This window comes from Poromitra crassiceps, assembly GCF_964638095.1.
Source record: "Poromitra crassiceps genome assembly, chromosome: 4".
Taxonomy (NCBI): Eukaryota; Metazoa; Chordata; class Actinopteri; order Beryciformes; family Melamphaidae; genus Poromitra; species Poromitra crassiceps.
This window is the reverse complement of record NC_139626.1, coordinates 64,841,645-64,868,323: the sequence shown is the minus strand read 5'-3', so window position 1 is coordinate 64,868,323 and position 26,679 is coordinate 64,841,645. Positions and strand designations below refer to the sequence as shown.

The window sequence follows — 26,679 nt, the reverse complement described above, 5'->3', positions numbered from 1 at the left end:
CGGGGGTTAATGTCATATGAGCTGGCTCCTCGGGGGTTGATGTCGTATGAGCTGGCACATCTGGGGTTAATTTTATATGAGCGGCACCTCGGGGTTAATGTTGTATGAGCTGGTACCTCAGGGGTTAATGTCATATGAGCTGGCGCCTGGCGCCTCGGGGGTTAATGTTGTATGACCTGGTAGCTCAGTGGTTAATGTCATATGAGCTGGTGCCTCGGGGGTTAATGTCATATGAGCTGGCACCTCTGGGGTTAATTTCATATGTGCGGCGCCTCTGGGGTTAATGTTGTATGAGCTGGTACCTCTGGGGATAATGCCGTATGAGCTGGCACCTCTGGGGTTAATTTTATATGAGCGGCACCTCGGGGGTTAATGTTGTATGAATTGGTACCTCAGGGGTTAATGTCATATGAGCTGGCGCCTCGGTGGTTAATGTTGTATGAGCTGGCACCTCCGGGGTTAATTTCATATGAGCGGTGCCTCTGAGGTTAATGTGGTATGAGCTGGCGCCTCGGGGGTTAATGTCGTATAAGCTGGCACCTCCGGGGTTAATTTCATATGCGCGGTGCCTCAGAAATGTGGTATGAGCTGGCGCGTCGGGGGTTAATGTTGTACGAGCTGGAGCCTCGGGGGTAAATGTGGTATGAGCTGGTGCCTCGGGGGTTAATGTCATATGAGGTGCCTCATGGGTTAATGTATAGACGCTTTTAATTTTACAACATAAACATTCAAAATTGCCCCTAGCTTACTTCCTGTTGCAATGTTTGCTAATGCAATAGGTGACTGGAAATAAGATAGGGTTCAAACTGTTCCCATAGCAACCCAATTCCGTGAAAACCGTCTATAAGGGTTAGGGGGTTAATGCCGTATGAGCTGGCAACCTTGGGAGTTAATGTGGGTGTCTGTGTGGGTGGGGGTGGTATTGGTCCAATGTCACAATCATGACATTAGGCCTGCCCAGTAATGTAACTCATACCTCAACTCAACCTGAGCATTCTGGTGAGTTACCCCCTTTTTGCATTGCAGGGCAGAGCATTCAGAGTGCAGTCAAACCAAACCAAACAACCGTAACTGATGTTACCTTAGTCTTGCTTGGCTTTTCTAGGGCTTTTGGAAGTTACTGTAAATATGACCCCCTATTTTCTCCAAAAAACAACACAATTGACTCAAAATATTTTTCCACATGATAAAGCAGATCTTCAATGTTCCAAAAATGACAAAAACTCATTTTTGACAAAAATTGAGTTACCCCCTTTTAGCTTTGCAGGGCAGAATACTGTCCTTTCTGTTCCCTGTCATAATAAATGTGTTGTTGTTGTTCTCTGTGGTTTTATTCAAAACCACTTAGACCATAACTTTTATACAGTCTATATTCCCTCTAAATGTGGCGTGTAGGTCCGCTTGAGATAATTGTGCTTTCCTGGTGTGTATTTAGACCCCTGCAAATACAAACCCATAGCTCATTATGAGCTTTCTCTAAACAACTGTACCCCCTTGTGTGTGCGAAATCAAAACCAATACCCCCTTGTGGTATTACCAATAAAAAACAAAACAACAACCAATCCCTCTTTTGTGGGCAGGAATGGGTTAAAATAAAACCCACTGTGGATCCACATAACAAAATAAACAGCCCCGCTTGTCCCCTGCCGGCCGGCCTATCTACACACATATGAACGTTTAAGCCCCAAAATAAAAAGTTTAATTTGTGATTTTTCTTCCTCTAATGAGCCTCACTGCTCATTGTTTTTTTTTCCTGTTTCACCCACACTCTCCCCTTTTTTTTTTTTTTTTTTCAAAGGAAAGAGACCTTTTGAAAACAACTTTTCTTTTTTCTTTTTTTTGTAAATGAATGGTAAGAATTTTCCCAATGCTTTGAATTTGTAATTGTATCCCTTCTATTATAACTACATATAATTTATACCTCCTTTTGCAAAACTCAGGTTTGGGTATATGTTTTTTAATACCTTTAATACCTTTCAACCCGCGTCTTACTGTTTGTCCGTCGATCAAACAGGCCGGTTTTTTTCTCTAAACCTTGCCCAAAACGAGACGGCTCTAGTAAGGTCCCCTTACGCGTGCGCTCCCTCCTAACGCAACGCCTCACCCTCTAGGCAGTGAGTATATCCGTACGGCAATAGTGAGTTTTATCTAATATTATCTCACGCGAGCATCCCCAGGATACCATCGCACTCCCCTCAAAGGCAAAAGATTGCCCAGGCAGAAGTTACATCCGTTTTCCACTACACAATCCCCCAGACCTGTAGCTTTTAGCAGTAGTTACAATTGTCTATGTTTTAAAACCAATTGTATAACATTATTCTAAATTTGACAGCTACTCAATTTGACATAAAATTGATCAATCAACATTGCATTCAGTGTGTATTTGCCTCACCAGGTTCCGTAGATCACAGCGCTGGGCTACGTCCCTCCGCATGTCGACCCCTGCTCTCTTAGAATTAAGCGAGGTTTCAGGTCCAACTCTGGCAGGAGGTTATCACCAGTCGACATGCCAGAGGTCCGCATCCCACACGTGAGATCCCATGGACGAGCCCCCAAGTGTGATGGAAAAATTGCTGCAATGCCCTGCTGATTCATCAATAATGAGATATCCGTTTTTAGTGTTCTTAGGAGGTTTTATTCCATAATAACATCTGTGCACAGAGGTCTCTTCCCGACCACGTTGTCATGAAAGAGCCCCGAATCATTGTTTACAAGACATCATATACTGAAACTATGATACCCGCCCCCCACCCTGGAGGGCAGTACTTTTCCATTCATCCAACCTCTCTCCAACTCAATATTCCATGACGTCAATAGTTAATCTGATGTTCACAAGACATAACAATCCAGTCTATTCCCACAGACACTTACATGTTCTCCCTGTACAGCAATCTTCTGCAATGATGAAGAACATAATTCACAAAATACATCTTAGAAGGGCCATAGTTCATAATCAATCAATCAATAAACACTCAATCAATAATTTGCTATCACAATTCCACACTATTGATAAAAATACATCATTATTATCAATATTAAAAATAAATTATTGATAAGAAACTATAATTTCAAACACAGTCAAAGAAAACTAAAATAACTATCATCCCTAACTTGTTAGAAAAAAAATGATCAACTCAAACATCAAATGATAGGCTGTTTACCTTTCTGTATAGATCAGAATTTCCCTAAGTGTTCACAATTATAATTAATAAGTCCTCACTTAACTGCATTTCGGCTTATGGCTATATAAAACCACTGGAACTCAGATTTCACTATCACTTGTATTACAATGTATCGCTTGCTCAAATTAGACTCTTAGGAACGCTAAATATCAAATCAAACATGATTATTTACCCAGGATTTCATAGCATAAGCAAAATGTGTCAGAGGCGAGATGGCCTTTTATTTTAGACACTTACCATAACGCCAAGCATAGTATACATCAGTGCAACATTTTCAACCTTCCACTTTTCTTCTTCTCAAAAGGGTGTTATCCTGTGCGAGTGGATTCTCTTCATCCACTCATCAGTCCTATCTCAACCTTTTTCCACTTGAGTCCTACAATCTTTCACAATGCAGCTTGAAATATGTTTTTATATATTCATCTTTGTTCTCCTATGTAGGCCAGAATAGCTTACTACTATTCTAAACAGTTTAGTTTAGCCACTCACTTCCACACTTTTGTCATATTTGTTTAAGAACACACAGTTTGATTAATTACCCCCAACCCTGCTCAATACACACAAATTTACACAACCTACAGAGCACATTGGTCAGATTAAACTCCTGGAGCAAACCACTTTCGGCTTTATCTCCTCAAGAGAAAAATCCTTCCAATGCATCCTGCTGGCTGGTGCTATGGATTCTGGGAGTTGGAGTCAGAGGCGGCGCCCCCACTAAATCGTTTTGGGTGCCGCCTCCCACTCCCTCCTCCAGCGTCCACTCATATCAGCTAGCCGCTATTTACATTTCGTATGAAAACATTCTCACAGGCTGCAAATGTTTTGGGAAACGGTTTGTTTCGGGTTTCTCACTGCAATTGTTGACGACTTCCAAACATCTGGCAGACATACATACCAAGTCGACTTTGGTATGTACTCTGCTCAAAGGCTGGGAAATGAACCCGCGACCTATTTTGATGCAACTGGTCAATCTAGTCTATTTATTTTATTTTATTCTATTTTATTTGCACTTTGAAATGATTGAGATAGCTCAATTCATAAGCTATCGATTTACACTATTGAAAAAAACTGCATTGTCTTCCTCAAATAGCTCCCTATTAGCTCACAAATCATTTTACACGTCTGAGTCCGCTTGAGTCTTTGTCCCCATCTCTGTTACTTCCCCTGTTTCCTACTTTACTCTCCAAAGCACTTTATAATACACATTATCACAGTTTTTACATAATACACATTAACTCATTGAGTGCCAGCCACTTTTGGAGAACGGACGCTCCCAGTGCCAGAGTTTTCAGAGCGTTTTCAGTGATTTCTCGAGGCCCACAGTATATTGTGTGATATTACTATGTAAACACCGAACACGCACAAAGAACGAACTGGCTCTATTGTATCATCAGCAAAAAAAAGTGTATTGATACCATTTTCCGTTCTTTAGTTATGAGCCGGAGAAGATAGGTCGTTTTGAGCAAATACAGCCTTTTCAAATTATTAGCTGAGATATTCCGCCTTTTGTGAAATGCAGCATTTCAAGCACATTCACTGAGTCTGAAGATAATATTTTCTGATGTAGTGACCGTGGTGTAGTTGTGTGATGCCCTGCGTGCCCTGCGTGCCCTGCGTGCCCCACCCCCCTCTCCCCCCCTCCCCTCCTCAGCTGCAAACTCCTCCCCACACTACACAGCCTCACGCACCCACTCTATTTTCGGAGTGCTCCGTTTGTGTGTGCCGGGCGGCTCCCAGCGCGATAGAGAAGAGCCAAACCGGACTGCTGAATGGTTTGGCGTCGGGTGCTGCTTTTCTGGTGGCTAATCGTGTGGAGAAACTATGCAGACAGACAGACAGAGGCAGAGGAGCTCAGTTGTGTGCGCGGATTGACTCATGTTCGCAGCCAACGTCAGCTCCAGACAGAGCAATCTATATGGCTCTGGCTGCAGCATGCATCGGTTTCTCTTTGATCACGGCTTTTTCCTCCTGTTTCTCAGGACCTGTCTCTAATCTGGAGAGCACTGTCGCCACCTAATGGGTTTGTAAAATAGGTTATAGACCTCCAATAGCTACAATATTTGTACAGGAGCTGCAGAAGGCTTTGATCGACGTCCCACCGTCAAAAAACGCATTGGACGTTGAAAGACGTCCTTGGCACTCTACGTCACTATTTAATTGGACGTCGAAAGACGTCCATGGCACTCAATGAGTTAAATATGACTCCAGTGGCCTACTCGCCATGGGGAAACCGTCATGAAGGATGCACTCGCCTGAGTGCACCACGCTGTCTGTCTTCCGTTAATCATCTTCCGGTGTTTTATAGGGTGTGTACCATTTGTCTTCAAGCTCATGTGTGTGTGTGTGTATGTAAAGACAAAGCTAATTGCGCTGGTGGCGGATGCGGGCAGGTTCGATCTGATCATCTGATGTCCCAATCTGATGTCCCAATCTGCTGTCCCAATCTGATGTCCCAATCTGATGTCCCAATCTGATTGCCTCAGTCACACAGGCACACAAACACATTCACAACAACACAAAATTTAAAAACAAACAAAAACAAAAACAAAAACAAAAATAAAAAGATTTCAGTCATTTGAAGACCAGCTGCATACCCCCTTTGACAGATGTGTTAAGTAACACATGTGTCAATTAATTTAGCAGTGTGATGAAGAGCCATTCTACAGAGACCAATACTATCTGAGGCCTTCTCACAGTCCTCTTGGGAAAATGTGTGTGCGCTGGGCATTGTGGTTATCTGGAACACGCTGCACTGTTTCAAGGCTTCAGGCCGAGGGGGGGGGGGGGGGGGGGGGGATCTCAGTGTCTGTTCACAAAACATTACCTTTTCGCTTGGCAATAAGAGTTTTCCAGGCTAAGTAATCACTTTTCCTAAAAAAAAGACATAACTTCTATCTCACAGTACTGTAATAATGCAAAAAAGTACTTTTACTCTGTGTGCATTGCATGTACATAATGTGTGCAGTGCGATTCTCTTGCTAAAACAATGGTTTGTCGAACAGCTGTAGCATACAAATTTTCATGTGTGTCATCACTTATCTGTTCATCATTGGTGTCTTTGGAGAAAGTTCTGCTGTGATTCCTCCACCCTCAACTGGCTTGCGTCTCCGGCCGTGTCAGTCTCTCCCCGTCATTGACCAGCGCCTCACACCTTCTCCGTTCCGTCTGGATTCACTTCCCTTAAGTCCTCTCTGCTGTTAAACTGTCCAGGTCGGTAAACACACAGCGCATTGTTCATATGCCAAGGGCAGATGTTGTCCTGCTGGCGTCAACCTCGGGCCAAGCCTATGGATCGGAAACTCAACGGCAGTTATAAATTCTTTTACAGCAAGCAAACCACTCATGATGCATTTCTGTGGCCCGTCACACCGGTGTTTTCAAACACTTACACGGAAGGGAGAGATTTTACTCTCTCCCATTGCTGGCCGCTAGCTGCGGTGTTCAGGGCTGTAGTGGTGGCTGCGGTACAGATGTTGCTGCCGTTGGTTCCCTGGCTGAAGCCTGGAGTGCTGATGGTCTGCGCTTGAGCCTGGACTGCTGGTGGTCTGCAGTGCACTTGAGCCTGGCGCTGAATCTCAGTCTGCTGCTGGTGGTGGTGAGGCGTGGCCAATTCCAGGTTGAGACCTTTAAAGGTCCCAATTCGTGCAGCTGTAACCTCTTAAAAACGTGTGTCTCTGGTCCATAAAACATGATTCTGGATTAATTTGTCGAAAATATAGCAACCCCGTTTGTTGTGACGGAGTTCTCACTTCCTCATCTCGTCGCTTCCCAAGAACGGTCTGTTTCTATAATATATTCAGAACTAACAGTTCCCATTGGCCGCTGAGGGAGAGCCCGCCCCAGGCTCCCAGCGGCCAATCAGATTAGCGTCTGTGGACCAGCACGCTAGGTTGCGAGTTATCGTTAACTTAACGGTTACTACGCTAAAGAGGACATCTCAAAATGCCTAGACTTACCGAATGCACCTCTGCAGTTGCTGGATCACGTACAGTTGGCGTCGCTCCAGCTAGAAGTGTTAATTTTGTGGCTATAGACAAAATGGTGCAGGTAGCTTGTGTGAGAGAGACCCGCGCAGTATGCGTGAGGAAGCTTGTGACGTCCCAAATCCCCCTCTGGGCAAACGAAGCGTTTGGGGGTGTGGCTTGGAGGAGACTGCAGGGGGAAGCTGGATAAGGACAAATCCAACTGTGGCAGTTCTGAGCTTGTGACAACTCATTACAGGGAGGGCTGACAGCAGTATATATGCATTTACAAGTAAAAACAGCTTTTGCACGGAATGGGACCTTTAAGACACATTAAGAGACATTAGCGAAAATTATCTGTCCTCACATGATAAATAAAAGTGTATGTATGTATGTATTGCTTCTGGCTTTGACAGCAATATAGGAGAATACTGTCCTTTCTGTTCCCCGTCATAATAAATGTGTTGTTGTTGTTCTCTGTGGTTTTATTCAAAACCACTTAGACCATAACTTTTATACAGTCTATATTCCCTCTAAATGTGGCGTGTAGGTCCGCTTGAGATAATTGTGCTTTCCTGGTGTGTATTTAGACCCCTGCAAATACAAACCCATAGCTCATTATGAGCTTTCTCTAAACAACTGTACCCCCTTGTGTGTGCGAAATCAAAACCAATACCCCCTTGTGGTATTACCAATAAAAAACAAAACAACAACCAATCCCTCTTTTGTGGGCAGGAATGGGTTAAAATAAAACCCACTGTGGATCCACATAACAAAATAAACAGCCCCGCTTGTCCCCTGCCGGCCGGCCTATCTACACACATATGAACGTTTAAGCCCCAAAATAAAAAGTTTAATTTGTGATTTTTCTTCCTCTAATGAGCCTCACTGCTCATTGTTTTTTTTTCCTGTTTCACCCACACTCTCCCCTTTTTTTTTTTTTTTTTTCAAAGGAAAGAGACCTTTTGAAAACAACTTTTCTTTTTTCTTTTTTTTGTAAATGAATGGTAAGAATTTTCCCAATGCTTTGAATTTGTAATTGTATCCCTTCTATTATAACTACATATAATTTATACCTCCTTTTGCAAAACTCAGGTCTGGGTATATGTTTTTTAATACCTTTAATACCTTTCAACCCGCGTCTTACTGTTTGTCCGTCGATCAAACAGGCCGGTTTTTTTCTCTAAACCTTGCCCAAAACGAGACGGCTCTAGTAAGGTCCCCTTACGCGTGCGCTCCCTCCTAACGCAACGCCTCACCCTCTAGGCAGTGAGTATATCCGTACGGCAATAGTGAGTTTTATCTAATATTATCTCACGCGAGCATCCCCAGGATACCATCGCACTCCCCTCAAAGGCAAAAGATTGCCCAGGCAGAGGTTACATCCGTTTTCCACTACACAATCCCCCAGACCTGTAGCTTTTAGCAGTAGTTACAATTGTCTATGTTTTAAAACCAATTGTATAACATTATTCTAAATTTGACAGCTACTCAATTTGACATAAAATTGATCAATCAACATTGCATTCAGTGTGTATTTGCCTCACCAGGTTCCGTAGATCACAGCGCTGGGCTACGTCCCTCCGCATGTCGACCCCTGCTCTCTTAGAATTAAGCGAGGTTTCAGGTCCAACTCTGGCAGGAGGTTATCACCAGTCGACATGCCAGAGGTCCGCATCCCACACGTGAGATCCCATGGACGAGCCCCCAAGTGTGATGGAAAAATTGCTGCAATGCCCTGCTGATTCATCAATAATGAGATATCCGTTTTTAGTGTTCTTAGGAGGTTTTATTCCATAATAACATCTGTGCACAGAGGTCTCTTCCCGACCACGTTGTCATGAAAGAGCCCCGAATCATTGTTTACAAGACATCATATACTGAAACTATGATACCCGCCCCCCACCCTGGAGGGCAGTACTTTTCCATTCATTCAACCTCTCTCCAACTCAGTATATTTCCATGAGAGTGATAGAGGTTCTAGAAGACTATCAATGCTGGCTACAATGGGATGACAAGGAGGTTTCTCTTGGGACTTATGTACCTTAGGTAGACCATATATAACAGGTATCGTGGGATGATCTTTAGTCAGTAACTTAAACTCTAATTGAGAGATGTGGCCTTCCATCAATGAGTCCTGTAGAAAGGAATCAATCTCATGTTTAAATGTTGCTGTAGGATCCCCATCAAATTTGGTATAATAAAAGGGATCTGAGATTTGAGAGTGTATTTCATCATCATAGCATTTTTTGTCCAACAGAACCAGGCCACCACCCTTGTCAGCAGGTTTCCAGACTACATCCCTCATTTTACCCAGGGCTGTAAGCATCTCTCTCTCTCCTGCTTTAGGATCTCTGCGTTGAGTGGCAAAAAGTTTGGCTACATCTCTCTCGACCAATTTGCAGAATGTATCTATGCAGCTGTTTGTAGCAGGAGGACAAAATGTACTTCTAACATGCAACGGAAGTTGTTGCGGGGGAGCGTCAGGTGGTGTATAAACCTGAACATTATCTTTGTTATAGAAGTATTTCAATTTCATGGATCGAAAGAACTTGAACAGTTCCACCTTAGTCTGAAAAGGATTAGCCGGAGTAGGGGGAACATAAGAGAGACCTTTGTTCAGGATGAGAAGCTCGGAGTCCGACAGCGTCTGGTCAGTTAGGTTAAAGGTTAAGTCCTGTTGCGGCCGCTCTGTCGCTGTTGGGACCTGGGTTTTCCTCCTGGAGCCCCGCCTGCCACGTCTGATCTTCTTTGTCGCATGTGGTAGCGGTGTGGGTGGTGTGGAGGGCCGTCTTGGCTGTCCTCTTCTAAAAAATCCCTATCAGAGTCTGCTGGATATTCCGATGCACTGGAGCCGGAGGTGTAGGGGAACTGGTCATAAAACCGGACCTGTTTCCTCCGTCTGGTGGCAATGGGGCCCTGGGTTTGTGATGGAAAAATTGCTGCAATGCCCTGCTGATTCATCAATAATGAGATATCCGTTTTTAGTGTTCTTAGGAGGTTTTATTCCACAATAACATCTGTGCACAGAGGTCTCTTCCCGACCACGTTGTCATGAAAGAGCCCCGAATCATCGTTTACAACACATCTTTGCTTTTTCCGAATATATCTCTCATGCGTGGGATAGGAGGAAAAAGATGACATATGATAGATAATTCATATATTTTACTTAATACACATTGTAGTTAAATCTGTGTTTTGCTGTTGATGCCGCGTGCTGCTGTGTGTGTTTGTACGGTTTTGTATTGTTCAAGCACCGTAATAGATATGGAAATAACTGTATGTTGATGTGTCTGATAATCCCATGTGGGATGGGTCATGTAAATTGTCCTGACACGTAAATAAAATTTTCATTCATTCATTCATTCATTCATTCATTCATTCATATACTGAAACTATGATACCCGCCCCCCACCCTGGAGGGCAGTACTTTTCCATTCATTCAACCTCTCTCCAACTCAGTATATTTCCATGACGTCAATAGTTAATCTGATGTTCACAAGACATAACAATCCACTCTATTCCCACAGACACTTACATGTTCTCCCTGTACAGCAATCTTCTGCAATGATGAAGAACATAATTCACAAAATACATCTTAGAAGGGCCATAGTTCATAATCAATCAATCAATAAACACTCGATCAATAATTTGCTATCACAGGTTCTCCATGGGTAGACTTTGTCGTCCTTGTAGTCCATCGTATCCCTTCTGAATTTCTTAATCTTGGTCATGTGAGTGGTTTCTCTGTACTTGGAGATCAAGACATTACCATCCATTATATAAGTACATGTAGATAAATACTTGTGCACACACACACACACACACACACACACACACACACACACACACACACACACACACACACACACACACACACACACACACACACACACACTCTCTCTCTCTCTCTCTCTCTCACACTCACTCACTCACCCACACACACACACACACACACACACACACACACACACACACACACACACATAGCACATCATGCAAGCATTACCTTGCTCTCCCCTCATAACCTCAAATATAGATCATAAAATATAGACTGTTACAGCTTTAGGGCCTGTGTCCACCTAGCGACGTTAAACGCTGGGAGTGCGCTGGGGAGCGCTGATCCCAGCGCACAATATACAAGGAAGCACTCTGAAACTAACCTTAGTTCAGTGCGGTAGTAGCTTGATAGCTGACAGCTAGCAAGCTAACAACACAGGTAGGCTACATTATTAAAAGCAGTAAGCACAACACTCACCAGAAATATTAAGTGTTTAGCCAATCTGCTCCCACAATTGAGCCTTTCTGTCTCTGTTGCGATAGTTTCTCCATATGATTAGTTGCCAGAAAAAGAGCACCTGACACCAGCGTCTTTCTGAAAAGTTAAATTATTCTCAGCTGGAAGCGCTGGGAGCCGGTGCACAAAAACGGCGGAGCGCTCTGAAAATATACGCTGGGTGCAGCGCACTTTCTCTACACGTCCGTGTGCGCCGGCATACGCTCTCCCCCCATTGGAAACAACTGAAAAAAGATGCTGGACCTGAGGAAAAGACGCTAGGTGGACACAGGCCCTTATACATCAAGTATATATCATCAAATGCATACAGACTGTTAGAGCTTTATACATCAAGTATAGATCATCAAATATATACAGACTGTTACAGCTTCATACATCAAGTATCATCAAATATATACAGACTGTTACAGCTCTATACATCAAATATAGATCATCAAATATATACAGACTGTTACAGCTTTATACATCAAATATAGATCATCAAATATATACAGACTGTTACAGCTTTATACATCAAATATAGATCATCAAATATATACAGACTGTTACAGCTTTATACATCAAATATAGATCATCAAATATATACAGACTGTTATAGCTTTATACATCAAATATAGATCATCAAATATATACAGACTGTTACAGCTTTATACATCAAATATAGATCATCAAATATAGACAGACTGTTACAGCTTTATACATCAAATATAGATCATCAAACTGTTACAGCTTTATACATAAAATATAGATCATCAATTATATACAGGCTGTTACAGCTTTATACATCAAATATAGATCATCAAATATGTGCAGACTGTTACAGCTTTATACATCAAATATAGATCATCAAATATATACAGACTGTTGCAGCTTTATACATCAAATATAGATCATCAATTATATACAGACTGTTACAACTTTATACATCAAATATAGATCATCAAATATATACAGACTGTTACAGCTTTATACATCAAATATAGATCATCAAATATATACAGACTGTTACAGCTTTATACATCAAATATAGATCATCAATTATATACAGACCTTTACAGCTTTATACATCAAATATAGATCATCAATTATATACAGACTGTTACAGCTTCATACAGATCATCAAATATATACAGACTGTTACAGCTTTATACATCAAATATAGATCATCAAATATATACAGACTGTTACAGCTTTATACATCAAATATAGATCATCAAATATATACAGACTGTTATAGCTTTACATCAAATATAGATCATCAAATATATACAGACTGTTACAGCTTTATACATCAAATATAGATCATCAATTATATACAGACTGTTACAGCTTTATACATCAAATATAGATCATCAAACTGTTACAGCTTTATACATAAAATATAGATCATCAATTATATACAGGCTGTTACAGCTTTATACATCAAATATAGATCATCAAATATGTGCAGACTGTTACAGCTTTATACATCAAATATAGATCATCAAATATATACAGACTGTTGCAGCTTTATACATCAAATATAGATCATCAATTATATACAGACTGTTACAACTTTATACATCAAATATAGATCATCAAATATATACAGACTGTTACAGCTTTATACATCAAATATAGATCATCAAATATATACAGACTGTTACAGCTTTATACATCAAATATAGATCATCAATTATATACAGGCTGTTACAGCTTTATACATCAAATATAGATCATCAAATATATACAGACTGTTACAGCTTTATACATCAAATATCGATCATCAAATATATACAGACTGTTACAGCTTTATACATCAAATATAGATCATCAAATATATACAGACTGTTACAGCTTTATACATCAAATATAGATCATCAAATATATACAGACTGTTACATTACATTACATTACATTACATTACGTCATTTGGCAGACGCTTTTATCCAAAGCGACTTACAATAACACATTTTTTGTCAGCAATAGAGCAATCAACTATGGAGCACAGTCTATGACAACTACAACTTCTGAAGGAACAGTGGTACAAGTTTAGGTTAGTGGTACAAGGTTAGTTTTTTTTTTTTTTTATAAGGAAAGAGAGAGAACGAAGTTAGATCAAGAAGGGCCCAGATGGGAAAGAGAGAGAACGAAGTTAGATCAAGAAGGGCCCAGATGGAGCCTGAAAAGGTGTGTCTTTAGTCTTTTCCGAAAGATCGGCAGTGATTCAGCCGTCCTGACCGAAGGTGGAAGTTCGTTCCACCATTGAGGTGCCAGGGATGAGAAGAGTCGAGATCGGGATGAGCGACTTTTGAGCCCCCGTAGCGAAGGAGGGGCGAGGCGACCTGCACTGGTGGAGGAGCGAAGGGAGCGCTGAGAGGTTTGGAACCTGACCATGGATTGCAGGTACAGGGGAGCTGACTGGTGTACTGCCCTGTAGGCCAGTACCAGTGTCTTGAATTTGATGCGAGCCGAGATGGGAAGCCAGTGGAGCTCCTGGAAGAGGGGAGTGACGTGAGAGAATTTGGGTTGGTTGAATACCAGACGGGCTGCAGCGTTCTGAATGAGCTGAAGCGGTCGGATGTCGGTGGCAGGTAGGCCGGCCAGGAGCACGTTGCAGTAGTCCAGGCGGGAGGAGACAAGAGATTGGACCAGGAGTTGAGTCGCTTCTCTTGTGAGAAAGGGACGGATTTTGCGGATGTTGTAGAGAGATGTTGTAGAATATAGATCATCAATTATATACAGACTTTTACAGCTTTATACATCAAATATAGATCATCAATTATATACAGACTGTTACAGCTTCATACAGATCATCAAATATATACAGACTGTTACAGCTTTATACATCAAGTATAGATCATCAAATATATACAGACTGTTATAGCTTTATACATCAAATATAGATAATCAAATATATAGAGACTGTTACAACTTTATACATCAAATATAGATCATCAATTATATACAGGCTGTTACAGCTTTATACATCAAATATAGATCATCAAATATATACAGACTGTTACAGCTTTATACATCAAGTATAGATCATCAAATATATACAGACTGTTACAGCTTTATACATCAAATATAGATCATCAAATATATACAGACTGTTACAGATTTATACATCAAATATAGATCATCAATTATATACAGGCTGTTACAGCTTTATACATCAAATATAGATCATCAAATATATAAAGACTGTTACAGCTTTATACATCAAATATAGATCATCAAATATATACAGACTGTTACAGCTTATACATCAAATATAGATCATCAATTATATACAGACTGTTACAGCTTTTTACATCAAATATAGATCATCAAATATATACAGACTCTTACAGCTTTATGGATCAAATATAGATTATCAATTATATACAGACTGTTACAGCTTTATACATGAAATATAGATCATCAAATATATACAGACTGTTACAGCTTTATGCATCAAATATTGATCATCAAATATATACAGACTGTTACAGCAGCATCATATTTATACCAAATATTTAAACTGTTAAAGCATTATACGAATAACCAAAAGTAAACAATACATCATCTTTCACCCTCAGTAGCTCTTTTATTTTATTGTATGATGACAGTGCTCTCACTTGCACCATGCATTCTGACCACCGATAAGAATTACATCAAGATAAGAGTTCAGTCATTGTTCAATCAATTGATGATAATGTGATCAAGATCTGCACTCTACTGAGTGCACTCTTCTAGTTAATATATTTTTCTGTTCCAGCTGCTTGAGGAGACCATTGTCACCTTTGTGAAGAAGGAGCTGAGAAGGTTCCAGAGGGTTCTGAGTCCAGATGAGGCAGAATGCTCAGAGAGTCAGAGGGAGGATGAGGAGGAGGTGGACGATGAGGAGGAACAGCAGAGGAGGAGCAGCAGCAGAGAGGCTTTTCTGAACATCACACTGCTCTTCCTGAGGAGAATGAAGCAGGAGGAGCTGGCTGAGGAGCTGCAGAGGAGTAAGAGTCTTTAACAGCTTTAACATCATGGAGAGAGAGAGGGGAGATGGTGGGAAATGGGTGAATCATGTCTGTTAGAACCTGTTTTGTTTTTGTTTTCAAGACAATGATGCCACCTATAGGTGAAAGATTGGCAAAAGAATATAGGAGCAAATCATTTGGGGCTCCCCGTCTAATTCATTTGAATCAGATGTGCCAGCCATAGCTGGAAGATGCCGTCGAGCCACAGTTCTCAACCGTAACAAACAAAACAAGAAACTATTTATTAGAGAGAACATTGAATTTGAGTTTGGCTTATTTTTATCTCATTTGACTTGTAAAGGCCTGTTTTATTATTCTGAATGCATTTGAGTCATTATTTGTTTGGAATAAGCCAAATAATCCATTCCAACAAGAACATTCCAGATCAACAAACTGAGTAGCCACCTTCATGTTGGAACTTTACGGCATATAGTGGATATAGTTTTAAAATAAAAAAAGCCATGACCATGTCCAAACTGCTGAAAACATAAACATTTGCCAAACAAGATCTATTCATTACAAGATAGAAAAGTAAATGAGCGAAATCCCTCTGGATAATCTGGTAAAATTATTAATTTGTTAATGTGATTGGAATATGCTGAACACAGTGGTGCACACTGGCAAACAAAAACAGCAGCACACCAGTTGTCTTTCACAATGAGCTGCACACAGTCAGGACCTATTTGTCCACTCACCAGTGATGAGCTGAAGAGATGTCATGGAGTGGAGATACACATTTACCAGCAAATGTTCACATTTCTCATGTTTACTGAAACATCTGCTCATTGTTCATTTGTTCTTTCAGAAACTCAACATCAACATCCACAACAACAACACAAATCCAGTCTGAAGGAGAAGTTTCAGTGTTTGTTTGAGGGGATTGCTAAAGCAGGAAACCCAACACTTCTGGATGAGATGTACACAGAGCATTACCTCACAGAGGGAGGGAGTGGAGAGGTCAATGATGAACATGAGGTCAGACAGATTGAAGCAGCATCCAGGAAATCAGCCAGACCAGAAACAACAATCAAATGTGACGACATCTTTAAACCCTTACCTGGAAGAGACAAACCAACCAGAACATTGATGACAAAGGGAGTGGCTGGCATTGGGAAAACCGTCTTAACACAAAAGTTTACTCTGGACTGGGCTGAAGACAAAGCTAACCAGGATATAGAGTTCATATTTCCATTCACTTTCCGAGAGCTGAATCTGCTGAAAGGGAAAAGGTTCTGCTTGGTGGAACTTCTTCATCACTTTTTTCCTGAGACCAAAGAAGCAGGAATCTGTAGGTTTGACAAGTTCCAGGTTGTGCTCATCTTTGACGGTCTGGATGAGTGTCGACTTCCTCTAGACTTCCAGAACAACGAGATCGTGACCGATGTCACAGAGTCGACCTCAGTGGACGTGTTGCTGACAAACCTCATCAAGGGGAAACTGCTTCCCGCTGCTCGCCTCTGGGTGACCACACGACCTGCAGCAGCCAATCAGATCCCTCCTGAGTGTGTTGACGTGGTGACAGAGGTGAGAGGCTTCACTGACCCACAGAAAGAGGAGTACTTCAGGAAGAGATTCAGAGATGAGCAGCAGGCCATGAGAATCATCTCCCACATCAAGGCTTCACGAAGCCTCCTCATCATGTGCCACATTCCACTCTTCTGCTGGATCACTGCTAATGTTATGGAATATGTGTTGAGAACCAATGAGATAGGAGAACTGCCCAAGACCCTGACTGAGATGTACATCCACTTCCTGGTGGTTCAGTCCAAACTGAACATCAAGTATCATGAGAGAGCTGAGACAGATCCACACATGATTCTTTCTCTGGGAAAACTGGCTTTTGAGCAGCTGGAGAAAGGCAACCTGATCTTCTATGAAGCTGACCTGAAAGAGTGTGGTATTGATATCAGAGCAGCTTCCGTGTACTCAGGAGTGTTCACACAGATCTTTAAAGAGGAGTGTGGGCTGTACCAGGACAAAGTATTCTGCTTTGTCCATCTGAGCATTCAGGAGTTTCTGGCTGCTGTTCATGTCATCATCTCATTCATCGACTCTGGTGTCAATCTGCTGTCAGAACCACAATCAACCTCCACACACAAATCTGTCAATCTGCTGTCAGAAAACCAGTCAGAAAATCAGTCATCCTCCACAGACAAATCTGTCAATCTGCTGTCAGAAAATCAGTCAACCTCCACAGACAAATCTGTCAATCTGCTGTCAGAAAACCAGTCAGAAAATCAGTCAACCTCCACAGACAAATCTGTCAATCTGCTGTCAGAAAACCAATCAACCTCCACAGACAAATCTGTCAATCTGCTGTCAGAAAACCAGTCAGAAAATCAGTCATCCTCCACAGACAAATCTGTCAATCTGCTGTCAGAAAATCAGTCAACCTCCACAGACAAATCTGTCAATCTGCTGTCAGAAAACCAGTCAGAAAATCAGTCAACCTCCACAGAAAAATCTGTCAATCTGCTGTCAGAAATCCAATCAACCTCCACAGACAAATCTGTCAATCTGCTGTCAGAAAACCAGTCAGAAAATCTGTCAACCTCCACAGAAAAATCTGTCAATCTGCTGTCAGAAAACCAGTCGGAAAATCAGTCAACCTCCACAGACAAATCTGTCAATCTGCTGTCAGAAAACCAGTCAGAACATCAGTCAACCTCCCACACTGGTGACTATTCTGAATCAATGTCCAGCAAAGGGTTTATGAGTAAATGGCCATTCTCCCTTTTGAAGAAAGCAAAACAAAGAAGAAAGAAAAAAAACGAACAGCCAGGAGCCATGTTAGACGAGCACACGTTAGAAAATAAACCTGAAACTATCTTCTACCAGAGTGCCATGTTAGACAACCACACGTTAGAAAATGAACCCGATACTATCTTCTACCAGAGTGCTGTGGACAAGGCTTCACAGAGCCTAAATGGTCACCTTGATTTGTTCCTCCGCTTCCTCCTGGGTCTTTCACTAGAGACCAATCAGACTCTCCTACAAGGCCTGCTGCCACAGATAGGAAGTAGCTCACAGACCAATCAGGATACAGTCCAGTACATCAAGGAAAAGATCAGGGAGAATCCGTCTTCAGAGAGAATCATCAATCTGTTCCACTGTCTGAATGAGCTGAATGACCGGTCTCTTGTGAAGGAGATCCAAGACCACATCAATTTTGGAAGTCTCTCCACAGGCAAATTCTCCCCTACTGAGTGGTCGGCTCTGGCCTTCATCTTACTGTCATCAGAAGAAGAGTTGGATGAGTTTGACCTGAAGAAATACTCGGCTTCAGAGGAGGCTCTTCTGATGCTGCTGCCAGTGGTCAAAGCCTCCAATAAAGCTCTGTAAGTGCATACAAACTGGATAGATTCAATATACATGTATGTTGTGAGGAGGGAAATAAACATTTTCAATGTTGTTTTTTCATCACACTTCAGGCTGAGTGGCTGTCAGCTGTCAGAGAGAAGCTGTGAAGCTCTGGCCTCAGTTTTCAGCTCTCAGTCCTCTAGTCTGAGAGAGCTGGACCTGAGTAACAACGACTTGCAAGATGCATCAGTGAAGGTGCTCTGTGTTGGACTGCAGAGTCCACACTGTAGACTGGAGACTCTCAGGTCAGGATCACTGTTACTATTCAACAGACCGTTTAAATTCTGTTTTACATGCACATTAATATCAGAGAAAATACCTGAACTCTCATTTTCCTGCTGATGTGATGTGAAACCCAACATTCTTCTCTGAGAGAACATGTCATTCTTTTCTCACCTCAGTGCCTCTTGTTGAAATAGAAAAGTTCACCTGCAAAAACAGATATCTTCATTTGTACTTTTTAATAATTTTTTTAATACACTATAAATATTGCAGGCTTCACACGTTCCTTTCTAGTTGAACTGGTAGCGTTCATTTCTACTGTGCCTCGCTGGTTCCCCCTCGAGGTCTTGCCCGCTTCACGTGCTCTCGTATGCAGGTGGGCCGCGTGGCACCCCTCACCTCATTATAGTAATCAGATATTTTTGTATTTATATATATATATATATTTAATATATTTCTATTATGAATCATGAGGTAATTAAAACATTTTCACTGCATCATCACATGAATCATCTAAACCATCTTTTATGTGCACTCCAAGGAGTATCAAACAGGTGTTGTTTCATTTTAAGAATGACATTTATATGTTTTTACAAATGAACTCTTCTTGAGTCAAGAACTAAAATGAAAAAACGAACCCGATGCTTGGGGCAACTTTTAATATTGGGGACAATAACAGTTTCTGCATTATCATAATTCATTTCTGAGCCACTGCTACTGATGAGAAAATCCAACATGTAAATATTTTTTAAAGAAGTTTACACTGAAAGATGGGATCTCTTTCTCAGAAAACCTGTATAAACTCATCAATCATAAACAATCAAAATAATAGTGCTGGGTGATATGGATGAAAATGTTATCACGATTCAAATTTCCATATAGGGTGATACAGCTTTATCACAATATACATATGCTGGCCTAAAATCATTTTCTTTGTATTATTATTTCAATAATACAAACAATACAATCCACCAACCAACATACAATAAACACACCCTTGAGTAATAGAGAACAATTAAAACAGGACACCATTAAAAATGACAGGACATAAAATATACACATATATATACACATACATACAACAAACATTAAACGAACAAAACAAAAAAGTAGTGATGATGACACTAAGGTTAGCCTTAATCTGTTAAAAAAATTTTTTATTGCAATCAGGGTTTATTAATCACATCACACTACAATTTCTCTCCATATATTTTCTACTTGCTTTTTTTATTATACAGAATTTAAATACCAAAACAATGCAAACAACTGGTACTTTAGTTGTATACACTTTTTTTTTTTTTTTTTTTTTTAGCAGCTTTTTATTTTATTTTTTTACCAACACACAAACAAAGCAAACAGGCTCATACACATGAGGACGAAAGAAAACAAAAGAAAACAAAAACCAAAACCAAAACAAATACATATATTCTTGACACTCAGTATTGTATTATACCACCAGTCGCACACCGTGGTCCCTATCGTTGCATCGGCGCTGTTTCTAGGCCGAGCGCCTGGCGCAGCCCAAATCAGTGGGCGTGGACCAGCGCACTTGATATCGTCGTGCTGGCGCTACACGCAGCCTAAAGCATTACAACCACACCTTTTAAGCATAAAATTATGCACCGTCATGCTCATTGGATAACTGCAATAAACGAATCGCACGCTTGCCTTTTTAGCTCCAATTCCAGTGATCCCGCAAAACCAGACGAAAGCCAAACGCTCTGCCCCCCCCCCCTCCCTTCATCCAGTCTGACTGTCTGCATTATAGGCTATTATTCCATATTATTATGCTTCTCAAACCAATCTAACTGCAGTTTCAATACTGCAAGCATGTAAATACGCTACACTATAGCAAGATCAAAGTGAAAATAATGTTCTAAATGCATCAGCTAGAAAAATATAGCCTATTAGATTGGTGAAAGTTTGTCCAGAAAGATATCATTTTCTCTCGCCTGCTGCAGGAAGGATGATGCACATAAATATAGCCTACATTATGTAAAGTCATTGCATAAATGTGTTTTTATTGTAAAACTAAATGTGGAGTAGGGCCAAGTTATTGGAGCTGGACATCACAGTATAGCAGATGACAGTAGAAGCTTCCGAAGCGCGTTCCGCTGTCACTTATCTAAATCACGTTAAATCCACACAGGGTATATATAGGCTCAAGAGGACATATATGTTTCACATAGGGTGGTGTTTCATTTCGATGTTTTATTTGGTCCAATATTGAAATGTTCTACAATTGCAGGTTGTCTTACCATTACACATTATTTTAGATCTACCTTTTATATCTATTTCGGCTCATTTGGTTGCTATTTAGTAGCGAAATGGAGGACCCAATTGCATGCTGGGACAGGGACATTCACAGGCAGTAAACTTACAACTGCTATTTCCTATGGGAAGCTGGGTGCTGCTATGTGTTGTGTCTGTCTGAGCGAGGGAGTCAGAGAGAGAGAGAGAAGGGTGACAGAGAAGAGGCAGAAGAGCACTGGCGCACTGAATAGGCCTGGTTTCAGAGAGAGACAGAGAAGGGTGACAGGGGAGAGGCAGAAGAGCACTCCTTGACACTGGCGCACTGAATAGGCTGCTTTTCAAAGGCGCAAAGCGCTAAATGTACGCCAGCTCGGAGGATAGCAGTACGCCGGTATTTAGCGCCGACACGCCCACTTTGGCCCATTCTGGGACTGCGCCACGCCCATTCGGCCTAAAGCGCATTTGGCAGCGTAAAGCCATATTGATATCGTCCCAAAACAGGCGCAAGGCACGTTTTTTTGCGTTTAAGGCCCGTTTTAGCGCCGAAGGCCTGTGGGAGAATAGGGCCCCGTATCTATCTACATGCTTGCAGGACATCTCGTAGGCAAGTCACCCGTCGCCCCCAGCCTCACTGAGGTAGGCTAAAAATGGGTCCCAAATAACCAAAAATATATTAAGTGAGTTAGTTCTCAAGAACCTAAGTCTCTCCATCCGTATAACATAGGTCATATCCGTCAGCCACAATTGAAAAGAGGGTGAAGAGGGGGATTTCCATTCCTTCAGGATAAGTTTCTTGGCAACAGAGTCCGAGCAGCAGAAGATGGCGAGCTCTGCCTCTGGCTGAAGGGTTATTTTGTAGGCTTTAGAATACCAGTCAAATATTTTAGCCCAGAATCCTGTTAGTGAAGGGCAGAACCAAAAGGCATGAGATAGTGTGCTCTCCGACACCTGACACCTGTCAGACAGTGGCGAGATAGGGGATGGGGGGAAACCCAGCTGTGCCTTAAACTGCGCTGTTGGGTTGGTCCCACATGAGTCTCCTGCAAGAACATGATTTCCGCAGATAAAGACTTGAGGTGTCGGAAAATCTTCTCCCTCTTTGTAACCTGGCCAAGCCCCTTGACATTCCATGAGATCATTGTTATATCTCTACCTCCAAGCTGTACCCTACCCTGAAACTCGGGCATATATCAACAACAAAAAAATATGTTTACTGACAAGCGCAAATATATAGCAACAAAGTGGAGCGGCTGGTAGCATTCCATAAAAATAAAACAGAAAAATGCAATGGCTGAGCTGTTTAAGAACATAAAACTAAACAAAACAAGAAATACATGTATCAAAGTAATAATAATGAACGAGGGAACATTCCTACCGAACATGTAGGAAACCTCACCTTTTCTCCATTCTGCGGCAATCTGTTCCATTTCTTATCATCATCTTTCATTGTTCCCTGTCTATTTGCAATAATGCCTTCTAGCAAAAAGTAATGCTTTAGAAAAGAAAGAAAACAAGTCAATTGTTCTTTTCCTTTCAATTAAAAAATGAATCTCTTACCCAATAATATCACAGTTGTTTTTTTAAACATAACAGCAGAAGCGTCATGCCCATTGTAACTGAGGGGGCAACCCCCTCAGATTTTTGAGAGGATTTTTTTTTTTTTTATAAACATAGGCTATAATATTATAGGCTGTGTATGGTAGTTGAAACATAGTTTCAAGTTGATGTTTATTTATGTTTGTAGTGAAAACAAAAACATAAATACTGTATAGGCTACATACAGTACAACACAAAAGGCTGTTATTTACCCTTTTTCACCACCAGGACCCTATACTACGAAGCTATCTTAACAGATCCGCGATCTGTCACTTTGATCTGGTTTGACTGAACAGGATCAAATCTATCTAGTTTAACGATACTACGATGCTGGTTTTCTACTCGATAACTGAAGCTGGATTTATCTGGGATCTGCCTGTGCACGCGCACGTTTTTCGCTCGTGCACAGGCGGGTGTCCACGCGAAAGAGGTGCGCTAGCCAATCACATTATGAACAGCTGAGTTGACACGGCAGGCACACCCATTTCCTCATTCAATGATCAGAGTTTTTAGCGGATATTTAATGTAGCCTATGTCAGAATGAAAATCCGCGTTGGATATAATCTTCTGAAAGACTGTTTAAAGGAGAATTTCGGTTTTTTTTAACCTGGACCCATCTCCTGGCATTAATTATGATTTGACCACTCACCCAGCGATCTCCGCGGCATTTCTGGCCGTCCTAGCGTTGTTTTGAGATCAATAGCGTCCAAGTCAGTTGTAAAATGGAGCTGACTTGGGGCCAAGTGTGAGCCTGTCTTTCCTGCATCTAAATAGCTATTTTTATTCCCGTTTTCGCCAAATATCGTCAGAATCGGATCCCTCAAGAACCACCACAGTGATATTTCGCCAAAGGCTGTTTCCTGGAGTCGCACAGGGATCAAATTACCTCAAACGTGATCTCGGTCACCAAGTCTCGTGAAGTCCCGCGATACTTTCCTGCCGACTGGCCAAGTACAGGAGGACGCTTTGCGGTGGTGGTTTTAACGCAACCTATGTGGGGTTTGGCATAACCTTCGTTATTTCGAATCCCACATAGGTTACACCAAACCCCACATAGGTTACGCTAAAACCACCACCGCAAAGCGTCCTCCTGTACTTGGCCAGTCGGCAGGAAAGTACAAAAATTTTCAGATTTTACAAAGTCCCGGAAAGTAGGAATTTCATGCAGTGCAAGTCAGCTCCATTTTACAACTGACTTGGACGCTATTGATCTCAAAACAACGCTAGGATGGCCAGAAACGCCGCGGAGATCGTTGGGTGAGTGGTCAAATCATAATTAATGCCAGGAGATGGGTCCAGGTTAAAAAAAAACGAAATTCTCCTTTAAAGCTGCCGCTTGTATTCACATCAGTTATTTGATTTACTTTGATCAGCGATTTCTGTCTCCTACAGCAGCTTTTTGCGAGTGTAAATGTAAAGTAATCTCAGTCTATAAATTTCCACAATCTGTAAGCCTATTTAGACCATAGATTTAGAAAGGCATGCTCAATGAATAATGATCTCTATCACTCATGTGTGTGGTTGCACTGATCAAATAATTCATATATAAAATAATGATATCCTAATATAAAAGAGAAAACTGCTGAACTGAATTGAGATGATGCGGGCATAGTTTTCATTGATAAAAAATAGCCGATTTTGTGGTCACATATATTGTCAGCAGAGTCGCATATCTCCATATTTCATATAATGATGCTGGAAATATGAAGTTCAATCACATCATACAGGCCAAAAGCAACACAGTTGCAGCTGCAAAATGCAGGAGTAGCCTAGATATGAATCATCTTAATATGGGATCGCCTGTGTGCAGGTGATCCCATATTAAATTGCTTAGATGTAGTAGGCTATTCTAGCATGTAGGCTATGACCATTTCAATTCCAACCCAACGTCAGTCTCAGCTCCGTTGCGCACACGGCACTGTGCGCTTTGGAGACGTTTATGTAACCTTTTTATGCCGGTTTAGTGATATTTCTCCACTCACTATTCAGCTGCAATCGATCAGCGGGGTCAAACAACGTATCTAGGCTACTTGAGAGCACAAAAATGAATATATAAAAACATATTCCAAAGTGGTAAGTAGGGGTTAATTAAAATGTTGATTAATTCAACATTACAATTTGTGCTCCTTCCTCGATGGGAAACTTGTCCAGAAACGGGTTGGCCATTTTTCCAAACTGCTGATTCGATTGGTTCGTGGGCGGTGTATTTAAGGTCTAATCTTATCATTGCAACTTAACCTGCTGCAGACCAGGTTAAGTGTGAAGCATAAGTTGCTATGGAAATATATGTTGGTAAGAAGATAACTTGCTTTGTAGTACGGCTAAACCAGGTTTAAACCCAAACTTATCAGGATCAACCTAAATCTTGCTTTGTAGTACAGTAGCCTGTACTACGTAGCTAGATTAATGCCTTATCCGAGTAAGTTTGAGTTTGAACCTGGTTTAGCCGTACTACAAAGCAAGTTAACTTCTAATCACCATGGCAACTCACGCTGCAAAGCTAACCTGGTCCCGACCAGGTTAGCTTCAGAGGATAAGATCAAAATCCATGACAGACCCATATAATCGGCTCTCTGGAGTCACGCACCATTCATATAAGATCGCCATATGAAAAATAGATTGCAGTCAACTGAGAATAGAACAAGAAAAACAGTCGTGGCTCTGTAGGCTACATAATTAAATTAAGCCTACTTACCACTTTAACAGCTGAACGATGCGTGGAGAAATATGATCACTATTAACTCATTGAGTGCCAGCCACTTTTGGAGAACGGACGCTCCCAGTGCCAGAGTTTCAGAGCGTTTTCAGTGATTTCTCGAGGCCCACAGAATATTACGTGATATTACTATGTAAACACCGAACACGCCCAAAGAACGATGAGACTCTCTTCTATCATCAGCAAAAAAAAGTTTATTGATATCATTTTCCGTTCTTTAGTTATCAGCCGGAGAAGATAGTTTGATTTCAGCAAAAACAGACGTTTCCATCTAGAAGCTGAGATAATTAGCCTTTTGTGAAATGAAGCATTTCAAGCAAATTACTGACTCTGAAGCTAATATTTTCTGACCTGAAACATCTGAACAGTAATTTCCTTCAATAAACAGCACCCCCACCCCCCTCAACTCCAAAGTCCTCCTCCGTGGGAGTGTCTCTGGTGGCTCTGCTCGCTCTGCTGGCTGCTGCGTGTGTCAGGCGAGTCTCTGCTGCCTGCTATGGCAGGCTCTGCTGCCTGCGGATCCACGTTCGGATGGCGGCCGCTCGTCGGGGGAGTCTGGATGGGGCTCGCTGAGTTCGTCTGCGTTTCCGGGGTTTCGGTTGTGAGCTGGGATGAAGCTCACAACCATTCTCATGAGAATGGTTTGGCTTTGGTTTTATTTTCTGGCGGCTAATCGTGTGGAGAAACTATGCAGCAGAGACAGAGGGGCTCATTTGTGGGAGCGGATTGGCTGCTGTTCGCAGCTAACGTTGGCTCCAGCCAGAGCAATCTGTGCCGCTCTGGCTCATGCATCGGTTTCTCTTTGATCACGGATTTTTCTGCTGTTTTTCCTCAACTTTCTCTAATCTGGAGAGCACTGTCGCCACCTAATGGGTCCGTAAAATAGCTTTTACACATTCAACATCCACCATACTTTCACAGGAGATGGATCAGGCTTTGATCCACGTCCCACCGTCAAAAAACGCAATTGACGACAATCGTCGTCATTGGCACTCTACGTTAGTATTTGAATTGACGACGATTGTCGTCATTGGCACTCAATGAGTTAATGACCACAGCGCATATCATGAACGGAGCCTCAAATGGAGTGAGGGTG

The 26,679-nt window shown here is 41.6% G+C and overlaps 1 protein-coding gene across 1 annotated transcript in view; it reads left to right on the top strand.

Moving 5' to 3' along the window:
* The window catches only part of LOC310775426 (protein NLRC3-like), an 83,595-nt gene that overhangs the window by 32,392 nt on the left and 24,524 nt on the right, over positions 1-26,679 (top strand). The window contains exons 8-11 of the mRNA XM_083635576.1: positions 15,184-15,415; positions 16,242-17,539; positions 18,275-18,774; positions 18,868-19,041. Coding sequence (XP_083491702.1) covers positions 15,184-15,415; positions 16,242-17,539; positions 18,275-18,774; positions 18,868-19,041 — 2,204 coding nt within the window. The remainder of the gene's footprint in view (positions 1-15,183; positions 15,416-16,241; positions 17,540-18,274; positions 18,775-18,867; positions 19,042-26,679) is intronic.